The following is a 12,903-nucleotide window of genomic DNA, read 5'->3' on the forward strand; positions in this document are numbered from 1 at the left end:
CAATAATTGACACTTGAGCAAAATAAGGATGCTCTACCATTCTACTGGAATGAATGTGATGAAATAGGAATGGATGAATGGGTGATTGGACTATGCTGGAGCCTATCCCAGCTGGTGAGAGCCAGGGTACCCAGGATAATAAATAGAACAGCATAGAAAACCTGTCTGACTTTCTAAACAGGGTTTTAACATTAGAGCCCTGCAGCCATGACATAACACCCCTACAGTCACCTTTACCTTTTTATTATTCCTTATTATTCCTTATTTTTATTGTTCCTTGCTACATTGCACAACTCTTATGCTAGGACGGCTGCTAGCTGGCGAGCTAGCCAGTTTGCCTCATTTATTTGTTCTAAACTTATGAAGCCAAAAACTTACCACTATAAATAATATGGCCTATTCTTCCTCAAAAGTATGCATCTTTAAGGCACAATAATCCCTGAAAGTAAAAACTAAGCTGGAAGTCAACTCTGAACCCCTAACGACACTTCCTGTTTGTTCGTACACTTGGTTCCCTGGCACCGGAACACATCCTATTTTCTCCTGTGCCTACTACATTGTGTAATAGAAGTTTCAAGGTGACTATAGGGGTGCTATTTCGTGTCTAGAGGGCTCTAATCATGTTCAAGTGTAGAGGTTGTCTATGCTCTAACTGCCAAATATTTCCTTTGAGTAAAATATTCCACTTTGGGAAAATTCAATGAAACACAATCAGAAAGTATTCCAGGAACAAACGTTCCTTACGTACGTGTGCAATGTGGCGTTAAAGCAGGACGATGAAAAGTCATTACGGGCTGCTGGTCTACGGCGTCTGAAGTCCGTTGGAGTGGTTTCTGTTTTTCAGTCTTTATTCTAATTGCAGAACTCATGTAGGCTCCTTCACGTCTCGTATCGCTTATCTATTCTTTTTTTCTCGTGGTTATTGTTTGTTTCCATGTGACCCCAATGTCAGGTCCCACCATGAAAGTGGTACTTTCAACGTGTCCTATCAAGGTGGCGGTGCAGGCCGTCCTTGTAAACATGTCGCCAAGCCAACGCTTTGGCTAAACTGCTGACTTCCTGTTGTTTTTCCATGCGGTGAAAGCAGCCTTTCTCCCTTCCAGACACCCTGCTCTCTGGCCCCCATTGTTCCAGAGGAACACAGTGGTCTGAGTGGGGGGGCGGGGGGCGTTCAACACATGAAGCTGTCACTTAGGCGTATGTGGACCTCAGCCTTACAGGGGGGGGGGTGGCAAGAAACTCGCTGTGCGCCGTGACCTTTCACCCTCTCCTTGTTAAGCTGTTGATGCCAAAGATGGGCTCAGGAGGGAGTCCCTTCCTCCTCCTCCTCTTCCTCCTCCTCTCCTTCGTCCCCTAACAGTGACATGTTGTACTCGGCCATGGCTAATAGCACAACACACACACACACACACACAACACACACACACACACAACACACACACCCTTACAGTGGGTTTCCTTTGGCACACTAGCTGATGGGGGGTGACAGCTCCTCAACACACACTCTATCCCTGCCCCCTCCAGCAGTGGACTTTATTATACATGCCTCATCCAGACCAGACAGCTGCCCCCCCCCCCCCCCCCCCCCCCCCCCCCCCAGCTCTCAGCTTTCTAACCTGCCAGCCCATTTGAAGATAACAAGACTTTGCACTTTGCGGCTTTCTCTCTTTCTCACCCTTGATGCTGCAACCCTTCCCAATGTCACAGACCTGCCAGATTCTTATGAGGGCCCAGTACGGAGCTCTGATCCCTCCCGGCTCTGTTGGATGAAGGAGGTTGCCGGGGAGGATAGGATGAGGCTTTACGGGGGGCAGGGAGAAGGGCAAACGAGTGAGTGCCACAGGAAGCAGAAAAAGCCTTGTTGTTTTCCCGCACGGCGCCGGTTACCATGGGATCATCGGGGCGCTAAAAGCACTCAAGGGAAGGTAGAAATGGAGGCCGAGCCAAGGAGATGCCCGGAATAACAGCAAGACAAAGCAAGGCAGGCGGGGTGAGGGAGAGTTGAAGGAGAGAGAGGTGAAACGTGTATTTAGCCATTTTCGCTCTCCTTGTCGCTCGGACCGCCGCGGTGCGCTCTTGGCAGTCGATGGCGGGGGGGGCTTCACCTTCAGCCTCGAGTCACGGAGGGATTGTGCCCAAAGCTCTGCTGTGAAATTATACATCGTATTCATACACTTGCAGCAGGATGAATTCTTTATGGAGGTTCATTTGCCCAAGCTTCACTCAAACGCACCGTCTTGTGAATCGGTGTTCAGTGAGGAATGGCCGACCTTCACCTGAATAGTTTTTAATGACAGTCAGATAGCCTGGCTTGGTCAACAGTCGGAAAAGTTCCTCCATCCTGGTGGGTCACACCCACTTTGGAACATTTCATACTTCTTCAGAATCCACAAACTCCATATTTCCAGGCTCCGCCCCAGCAGGTCGAGCAGGTGACACCCGCATAGATCGCAACCTGAACACCCGAGGGTCTGGGTTCGGGTTGCCCACTGCTTCTCAATTGGCAGGAAGGCAGGAAGGACCTCAATGTTGGTGCAGACCTGCCAACGTGTAAGAATATGTAGTACTGGTCATACCATGTGACCTGTGAACGTGCCTGAATGCTTCATTGCTCCCCATTTTGTTGCATTTCGCTGCTTTCAATTTCCACACCACAATTGTGTATCGCTCAGTGATGTTTCCTTCCTCATTTCCAATTATGGAACATTATGGACATTATGGAACATAATGATTCTCCATGGATGTCTTCTGTCAGGAACGCTTTGGGTTTCTGGGACGGATTTGTTGGATTTCCGTGGTTTCCCAGGAGGAACATTGCTTTGCTTTTCATCTGACCTTTTGGAGGAAATGAATACGGAAACCGAGGTGGAATTATTTCTCCAGTTTATCATTGCATAAACGTCCATATTGATGGATTCCCACAGGGGGCCACGTCCTTTGTCCCCACCCCTCGGGGGTCTTTCTAAGAAGCTTGTGAATGATGGCCCCACAAGGGCCACATCATGAAAGGCAAGTCTGCTGTTGGCTGATTCCTTTCCGTGCTGGATGCTGAGGGGGGGCGTCCGGCAGGTAGGGTGGGGGGGCGCTCTAAGAAATAAATAGGGGTCACCAAAGATACCCTTGCCTCTAAAAAGGGTCAAACCATTTCCATAAAGACCTCTGAAAGCCACAAGACTTTTATTTATTTCTTTTTTTAAAGATGTGTTTGACATTTGAGTGAGAAACGGAGGGGGGGTTGGTGGGGGGGGGGTGAAGGTGAAATAGCAGACGCAAAGCGAAGGCTCCCGAGGTGAGACCGCGTCCGCTTAGTGAACGCTGACACGCTCCAGCACGTCCATGGCTTTCTTTTACTCAGTCAACCTGAAACAAAATGGAGTGTTGGGTGTGCGTGCCACTTGTTGAGCACCTGCCCTACTTTTCCATGAGCGCACGTGATCAAGTCCAATTGTTGTGGCTTATTAAACGTCTCCCTCCCTGCAAGCATCTCCTCCAGCTTGTTACTTGCTTGTTCCGCCACATAATTGAGTTAGAAGCCAGTGGAGGGAAAAACGCTGCCAAGCGGCAATCCTGACACGGCGGCGAAGTCTGGACGCTTCCTTCCTGTTTTTCCCAGACAAAGACATCCGTTGTGTGACGTACTCCTTTACTATTGCTCTTGTTTCTAGGAGGAGGAAGAGGAGAGACGAAAACGTGAACAAAGAATCGAGCGGATAGAGCCAGTGGGAAGAGCCGACTCCTCGTTGGACCATTCGCCGGTGTTACGTCTGGAGTGAGTAGCCGCCTAGCGTAGCGTCCCCGGCACCAGAAGACGTTTACCGTGGAATTTTCTCTCATGTCTGCTATGTTGGGGAATAAGTGTAAAGGTGACTATAGGGGTGTTATATCATCTGTGGAGGGCTCTAATATGTTTAAACTGTATTGGGAAGGTCATAAACAGGTTTTCTATGCAAAAATATTCCATTCCTAAAAAAGGAATCTTACTTGGCGGAAATTCAAATATCCTGGTTGGGTCTGGAACCAATTACCGTAATTCCCGGTGTATAAGCGAAACTACTTTTTTTGCATGCTTTGGATTGTGTGCTCACTTGTGTTAATTTGTGGTCCTGTCTTTATCTCCATAAATCTCCTCCTCCTTCTCCTCTTCCTTCTCCTCCTCTTCCGATTGTCACACTTTTCAATTAATCTGATTTCTTTGAGCACAACAATCTGATGTTAATCACTTAATTGGAATCTTCGTTTGGGTCCTCAATTGACCCTGAGGTCAACCAGCGTTACTTTAGTAACGGACGACACAAGCAGCCAGCTTTGACCCCCCCCAGCACCCCCCTTCCAGAAATGCCATCCATCATGTTGACGCCGTCCTTCTTCTTTTCTACGGCGTGACGTTCAAGTTATTTTTAATTGATGCACGTCTCCTCCCCATATTCCCTCTTCTCCCCACCATCCATCATCATCATCCTGCAGAGCGATGCTGCAGCCCGTGGAGGTGTCCAATAAAGGCGGGCCCCTGGGGATCCACGTCGTGCCTTTCAGTTCGCAGGATGTCAGGTAAAAATCTTATCATACGCAGCAAATCTTGCTTTCAGCTCCTGTCAATCAAATGCCTGATTCCACAATTTGGGAACACATTCAAGGGGTTTTACTCCTGACGGTACAGTTTTTAAAGGTTTATGTTGTGGTGGACGTTCGATATCAGGGACCTGTCATGACGTAACGATAAACCTGATAACACGAGAATAGCTCCAAGGAGGCGAGACTGCCCGTACTGTAGAGGTGAGCAAATCAAGCACTCCTTTTTCCTCCTGCCTGTGACTGACATGAACGGCCTGTTGGAATGTCCCCATGTTCACTTCCGCGTGCCATGATGATGATGATGATGATGATGATGGCCGAAACGCGATCACAACTGCCAAGGTTTGCCAAAGATCTCCGTAGCGTCATGCCGGCTGCTCGGCTCCTGTGCCTGAATACAGTACACCTTCACCTCCCCCTCCATATCTCCTGGTAGCAGTCATGTGGTGATATTTCATTGGGACTCATCAACAGGTACACGTGGTCACATCCTCATGTCCTCCAGTCCGTCTTACGTTCAATCTGAACTTTAAAAAGTAGATATCAAGAAATCGTTATAGATATCTGTATCAGCATGGAAAACAAAATGATACTGCATCATGTAGTTGGCGCCAAATGGGAGCTTCCTGCTACTCAGGAATCCACATCGGTTCAAGAATAAAGTCCCGCTGCAGACCCCCCCCCCCCCACTGGTGCCCCCGCCATGTTTTTTTCCTAACCTTCCAATCCTCATGTGTGCTCCGCCTTGAAGGTGACGCAGCTTTTTAAAGCAATGCGCTGACGGAGGACAGGAGGAGCAGTATATCCAAGTTCATGGTTGCTCCAGCGGAAAGATAAAGGGGGGGGGGCGTAGCCAAATGTAATCAAACTAAAAGCTCGCCCATAACGCCGCTCGCCAAGACGCGGCACCAAGGTGAATGTGACGACTCAGCTGGGCCAGGAAATGAGTTGGAAAGCCGGAGCAAGGAGATGAAGTGGGATGACATTTGAGGTGGGGAGGCGTGGCTGTCATGAAGATTGCCGCCTGTCATTTCTGTGGGGGCCACTCACCCCCCCCCCCCCCCCCCCCGCTCATAAGCAGGTGTTGAGAAGCTAAATTTAACTTTGACCTCACGTCTTTGCTGCCCTCGGCGGCTGCGACACCTTGAATGATGTTCATGTTTTACAGGATATGCAGTACTCTGTGTACTGCGTATTGGTAGATTTGTTCATATCATAGGAATCAAATACAGCCCAACACGATATCATGCATGTTAAGGCCCTACTACAACTACTACCAGTACACCTAGTACTAGTACTACGACTCAGTCTGTCATAAGAAAGAAAGACAACAATAATAATAATATGACTAATTAGAATAATATAACAGTAGTACATTGTAGTACTACATCCCCTTCCTAATACATTCATTCATTCATTCATTTTCTACCGCTTTTCCTCACGAGGGTCGCGGGGGTACACCCTAGACTGGTCGCCAGCCAATCCCAGGGCACATATAGACAAACAACCATTCACACTCACATTCATACCTATGGACAATTTGGAGTGGCCAATTAACCTAGCATGTTTTTGGAATGTGGGAGGAAACCGGAGTACCCGGAGAAAACCCACGCATGCACGGGGAGAACATGCAAACTCCACACAGAGATGGCCGAGGGTGGAAGTGAACCCTGGTCTCCTAGCTGTGAGGTCTGTGCGCTAACCCCTAGACCACCGTGCCGCCCTTCCTAATCCATGATGAGCACTAATAGCTCAGTTAGCCATGATGACTTTGGTCCATGGGATGATGCCAATGGCCTTGCCCGGCCAGGTTCCACTTGATGTGCAAGCGAAGGAGGCTTCTAGGCTGACTAGAGCCGCGTCATTGGTGTCTAGACCAGCGTCACACGGGTCAGACATCAAGAACACGCAGGCCAGCCTCCATTCTGCTGCCATGCGGTGACCTCAAGTCAAAGTCGTGCATTGGCTCGGTCACGGCAACATGCTAGCTGGCATGCGTACGTGCATGCAAGGCGTGGATGTAGACGTTGTACTAGCCAAGGAACACGCCATAACCGCCACATCCATACCTGAGGATGCTGCACACGCAAACACAGGCAGATGCATTCTGTGCCTAATGAAGCGCTCATTCCATGGCCACTTGGACTTGTAAACAAACCGCCGACATAATTGGTGTGCATAAATAGATCCTGATTGGATTATTATTTGATTAAAGGCAGAAGATGGGACCAGGTGGCCTACTTGAGATCATTTCTGGGCGTCCACAAGATGGAGCGGCGCTGCAGCGGCGTGCTGTTTTTCATGGAAAAACGACTTCCTTTCCCTCAGAGTCTGCAGATAATTTCCTAATTGCAACGTCCCCGTGCCGCCGCATCTGATCAATTCACCAAGTAGCAGGCTGCCTTGAATCTCATTTGGATGGACCTCCCCTGGTTAAGTGGGAGACAGGAGTGGGCATTAGAAGCATCACGGCAACGTTTGGTGGCTGATCGTCTCTGAAAAAGTACAGCACACAGTAAGAACCCTGATCAAGGATGGAGCTCTCGTCTTTGGTCCTGGTGGAGTCATTAAGGTGTGCCGGGCTGTCATTTGCATGTAGCAACACTTTGTTTATCCGGATGAGGGGCAATCATGTCTTCCTGCGAGGCGCAGGCAATTACTCTTATGTTCAACACAGTTAAGACGACCCGGCAACGCGGCTCCAACCGAGAGGACCTTCAAAGGGCCGTTCTTCATCCTCATTTGCCTTAATGTCGCCGCTTACCCCCATCGGGCGGCCGGGATGAGCGTGCCGCGCCGGCGTGGACGTCCACATGATGGAGCCAATTAAGACAATGTTCCAGGAGTGGCTGCTTTGTTTGGCCCAGATGCTAAACCTGCCCTGACGTTTGCATGAACGGGTCGCCTGGTAGACCGGCGCTTGTTTAGGAGACGGTAAGCCGGTGAAGCCGTATCTTCAAAGCGCAAAGTAGCGTGCCCTCAGGAAGTGAAAGCCAATGCTTGGGATGCCGTCACTAACCAAGTCAAAACGGGAATATTTATTCTATGGCGTGAATGCATTTTTAAATATACATGAAATACACGTCCTCTTTTGACAGGTAGCGTTCATGTCCGTACTTCCTGCTGGTCTCGGGTTATGAAGTTTGGTGGTCATGAACGTTCTCCTGTGAATTAAAACCAAAGGGAGAACTGGTTACAGCACACGCAGCCGCGTCGTCTGGCGTGGATAACGTCTCCATTGACTACGTCTTCCAAGCATGAAACACGCTCTTATTCTGAAATGTACCAAGGAATGAAAAAAGATCATTAAAAACTCCAGAGGAAGGAGAAACCCCCACCCATGTTGGCGGCACCTTTGGCCTGACTGTCGTGACCATCATTAAGGTCAAAGGTCATATCCTTGAACAAAGCGACGGGGATAGCCAAGCAGCGTTACGTCGCCAGGTGCCAGTTTTTGTCTTTTTAAATGGTTATTTTTAAAATGTTTCCAAAAGTTTGCTGTTCTGCAGAAAAGCGACGGCGTGTTTGGTGGCTGAGACCGACTTTGTTGATCGGATCTTTCGGCATGAGCTCACTGATGTTGTATTCGGGGCTGATATGCAGAAGTGAAGGATGTCTTTTCCTAAAGGGATTGCTGAGATGGCACAGGCGTGGCGCTCGGGTATTTACTACACCATCAGCAGCTCATCTTAAGCTGCGGTGATGGCAAATACACAATTCCCTCAGAAGCCTTGAGATGATCTCTTTGAGGTGTTGCTTTGCCTCACGGATCCCGCCAGGCCTGCAGACGGTGTGGGTGTGCAGGGATGGGCCGAGGATTAACGTTTAGTCAGCAGCGGCGTGTTTTTCCAGGTCACACGCTGGAAGAGTAAACTTTGGGGAAGTCTTTAATGAAAGAATGATCATCGTATAAATCATTATCTTATGTCTGTCTTACAAATTCCCACATGGAAATGATTCCTTTCCAGGACTCAGGGTCTGCTCGTCAAGCGTCTGGAGCGCGGGGGCAAGGCGGAGCAGGAGCGTCTCTTCCAGGAGAACGATTGTATTGTCCGGATAAACCAGGGAGATATACGCAACCTCCGCTTCGAACAGTAAGCCCTTTTATTTTGAAATGATGCTGCCTTCTCTCCTCTTCCTGTCGAGTCATATGCCATCCCTGCTGTATTTGTGCGTGGTACCGCCTTGATGGGGACCCCCGCTTGGCAGCCATTTAAAGCGATCTTAAAGGCCCCCCAGCCGATGGTTTTGTGTGGGTAAATATTTGGATGCTTTCATCCGACTGACGCATTCATGGGCTAATTTGCCCTTCAATCAGGCTGAGGTGGCGGCTGATTACTGAAGTGATGCCGGCACACACGGAAACACCAACACATGTATAGACGCTATTTACCAGACCAGCATTACCCCCGCTGGCGGGGCGGCGCCACATTTGCATGTGAAGAAAAAGGGGAGGGACGTCTGTGTTGGAGTGTGAGTGAAGTGCTGCCTTCTGTGGCGGAGTCGTCTTCGCCGTGACATTGAGGGAGAAGCAGCGTGATAGTCCTGATGTGGGACCCCCCCTCGCCCCCCCCGTGACTCGCTACCGGCCAGCCAATATATATGCTAAGTGCTACTGGAACACCTGATAAAGTGTTCTGTAGCTAAGACTTAGCTTGTTTGGATACGTGTGTATGACTCGTGTGCAAAAACGTGGAAATCACCGCTGCTGTATGGTTCATGGTTCATCATCAGCGTCTTGCTTATTCATCCCAGTCTCGCCCATAATGGCGGTTATGTCGGACATTATTCTCGTAAAATGACAACTTTTTCATCATTAAAGGTTTTTGACTTTTTATTCAGGTCCAATTCCAGCTGCTTTCTCTGTAGGTTTCTACTTCAATACTTTTCCAATGTGGGCGGTTCTTTGGACCCCCCTGGTTTTACCCTGGAACCAAGAACCCAGATTTTGGTGTAGCTCTACCGCTCTCTTATCTGCATTTCTGTCCACGTCACCCCCCCACCCCCACCCCAACTGCAGAGCTCAGAACATTTTCAGGCAGGCGATGAGCTCCTCCGTCATCCTCTTCCACGTGGTCCCGGCCGCCATGAAGAAACAGTACCAACTGCTTGCGGGCAAGAGTGAGCTCAGCTCGCCTCAGTCCGGCAGGGTCCGCTTTAGTCAAGACTCCCTGCATTCAGGAGACCGGAGCAGCCTGACGGGGGGGCCGTCCTCCAGGTTAGTGCCAGCACTATGTAGATGCTGATGAGCTGCTTTTTTGTACATACAGGAAGTTCTTACTCGTAACACCAGGACTTCCTGCGCTGCTTGTTGACCCATTTGCCCGCCTGTTGTAGTCAACAGGGCTCACTGGCAGGAAGCACTCCAGAGCCACGACGGAGATACGCCACGCTGCCCCCGTCGCTGGTGTCCAGCACCTCCTCCACCTCCTCACCCTCCCTGCAGCGCAGGATCAGCACCACCCCGTCCAACAGCTCCTACGTTAAAGGCAGAGGACGCACGTTCACCATCCAGCTGAAGAAAGGTAACCAGCAACATCATTTTACCCATATATGTATTTATATGAATATATATGAATATAGCTGACTATGAAGGCCGTGGAGTGGTTGCTGGTTCCATCCTCGGTGCCCCTTGAAGATGTTGGGGTATCTTTGGAAAAGATGCCTCAGGCCTCCTGGGTGCACCGACTGACGAATGAAGCGACTATCAAAGTGTTGAGGGGAGACCATTTTCCCATTTCGGATTTTCTGCTATGCTGACGACCTCAGACAGGAAATAGACGTCCAACAAAGGAAGTCTTGGAAAAAAGTGTGGAAAAAAAAGAAAAGCTGACACTTTCTCATTAGGATGCAGAAAGCTTCTTCACGAGCTCGGCTCTGTGGGGGCTGGCAGCCAATCAAGACGAGCCCAACTCCTCTCCTCCTTGATGGTCCACTTTGGGCTCTGATGCAGGGTCTACCAACACCCTCCTGGAGCCTACATTGTCACCTTGAGCAAGGCACCGTTATGTGATACTGTTTAATTGCCTTACTGATTGATCAAATGCTAGCGATGCTAACATGCAGCATGAGACAAGTCCTGCTGGCTTCTTGGAGGCCATCAAGGATGGGATCTTGCACCGGGCAGGAGTTTGAACCCACTTCTCAGGCGCCGGTCTGAGGGCTCCGTCGTTCATTAGCGGGTGTTGTACTTTGTACCATTTTGGATAATCTCCAAGGAAGGGTCGGAATGGCAGCACGCGTGACACTCTATCTACCATTTGATGAAAAAGCGCCATTCAGGAGGAGCGACTTGACGCACGGAACGTTCTCCATCACGACCCATTTCTGTCTGCTTGACGGGATGGAGGCGATGTCGGAAGCTCACCAGCATCCCTCAACTTTGCTCAACTTTTTGACTCTCTAAGCAATCTCTTTGAACGTGTTTGTTTGGGCGCTGAAGCCTTAAAAAAAGTTTCCAGCCGCGCTCGGCTCTCTTTGTGCTTCGTCTTCATCAAGCCAATCACTGTCAGCCGAGCGGTGACAGCTGGACAGACTGCAAGGGAGACAAAGTGGGGAAACTGGGTCATGATGGGCTATCAGAGGGACTGACGGCGCTGGGAGATGAGCAGCTACTTGGGCGTGAATACTAATCAGCGTTGTCGGCGTCGGAGAAAGCCCCCCCTGAAACCGCGTGACGTGATTTGACGCTCCGCTGCTGGGAACGCAGACGGACGGATAAGGCGGGCTTGCATCTGTCTCTCAAAACCTAATTACTCATTTAGGAGCATTATGTTGCTGCTATGGAATATTTACTAAGATGTCTGTCAACAAACGGCTTTACTGGAAAGCTGGAGATCTTCTGGACGACAAAGAAATGAATCCTGGACTCTTGGCGAAAATATATGGAATGTTGTTCTTCCTGGTTAGTGACCAGCAAGAACTCCTCAGGTCTTCAGGATTGACAGATTTACAGATTGCAGACCAGTAGCGTCTTTTATTGCATGAAAAAAACAAGAGAGGAAATAATGTAGTTTATGTCATCACTTGACAATCTGCCATCAAAGAACAATGTATTCATTATGGGATGCAACACAAGAGTTGCATGAGAAACTATAAAAAATAATAAATAACTACAAAGCTAAGCTAAAAAAGCTTGAGAACATCATATATCCGGTTCGACTTATAGCGGAAAGAAACGGAACATAATTAGAAATACTCGGCTGACATTTGAACGTTTCTTTCTTTCATTTTATCTGACAAATTCAAATTCCGTCACTCAGTGGAAAAGGTCAAGTCACGGCGCGGCTTATTGGTCTGTTGTTGTATTTCGCCGTTTGACCCGAGACCCGCCATTCATATTCATCGGCTGAACCTTAAAGGTCACCAGCTTGAACTGTGAAGACCCGGTTCTCAGACTCCGGTGTTAGTGTGGGATCATCCTGGACAGCCAACATCACTGGAGCCTGGACTGGAACCTGGACTGTTTCCGACATGCATTGAAGTTCCGTTAAGGAGCATCACGTGAAAAGGAGTCATCCTACCCCTTTTCCTCGTCATGACTCACAAGATGGAAATCCAACGAAAGAATTGAACCATCAACCATCTTTGGTGTGTTTGCAGGTCCAGAAGGTCTCGGCTTCAGCATTACTTCCAGAGACGTTCCCGTTGGCGGCAGCGCTCCTATTTATGTCAAAAACATCCTCCCTCGGGGGGCCGCCATCCAAGATGGCCGACTGAAAGCGGGAGACCGTCTTCTGGAGGTAGGACGCCATATTTTCCAGCAAGCCTCTCCATTCTCCAGGAAGCGAGCGTGTGTGTTATTGCAGACATGAATTACGCTCTTATTTTGGTGACTGGTTCCACCATCTAATGAGTCTTTCACCTTTGGCTTGCATCCAGATTGAAATGATGGATTAATAAATGATGGATGGAAGCGTAATTGGATTTTTACCAGTCAATTACAGCCAATGGTGTCCAGTGTTTGTGTTGAATAAATAAGGTTCGTGATGCAGGTCGGCGGTGTGGACTTGAATGGAAAAACCCAAGAGGAGGTGGTAGCGCTGCTCCGAGCCGCACCCATGGGCGGGGTCGTGAACCTGTTGGTGACCCGCCAGGAGGAGCCCCTGTTGCCTCGAGAAGTGGTCAGTACGCATCCGCCATCTTTTCCTTCCTTTTCAGAGACATGAGCTCGTCTTTCCTTTTCAGTCTGGTAAATATTGTTAGCCACTAGCACGAGGCCGCTCATAATACCATGTCAATCAAGGTGTTGTGGTTTTCTATCCATGCTGTCGGCATGTAGTAGCAGCCTTGACGATGCTGACATGTCACTCTTGGAATATTTGGGGAACT

At 49.2% G+C, this 12,903-nt stretch overlaps 1 protein-coding gene across 7 annotated transcripts in view; it reads left to right on the forward strand.

Annotated features, from left to right (window-relative positions):
- Nucleotides 1–12,903, forward strand: part of LOC131108418 (partitioning defective 3 homolog) — a 192,215-nt gene that overhangs the window by 65,839 nt on the left and 113,473 nt on the right. For all 7 annotated transcript variants that reach the window (XM_058059327.1, XM_058059333.1, XM_058059332.1 and 4 more), the window contains 7 exons: nt 3,666–3,769; nt 4,465–4,548; nt 8,541–8,666; nt 9,593–9,790; nt 9,910–10,097; nt 12,175–12,314; nt 12,567–12,695. In XM_058059327.1, coding sequence (XP_057915310.1) covers nt 3,666–3,769; nt 4,465–4,548; nt 8,541–8,666; nt 9,593–9,790; nt 9,910–10,097; nt 12,175–12,314; nt 12,567–12,695 — 969 coding nt within the window. The remainder of the gene's footprint in view (nt 1–3,665; nt 3,770–4,464; nt 4,549–8,540; nt 8,667–9,592; nt 9,791–9,909; nt 10,098–12,174; nt 12,315–12,566; nt 12,696–12,903) is intronic.

The sequence above is a fragment of the Doryrhamphus excisus genome, chromosome 21, assembly GCF_030265055.1.
Source record: "Doryrhamphus excisus isolate RoL2022-K1 chromosome 21, RoL_Dexc_1.0, whole genome shotgun sequence".
NCBI lineage: Eukaryota > Metazoa > Chordata > Actinopteri > Syngnathiformes > Syngnathidae > Doryrhamphus > Doryrhamphus excisus.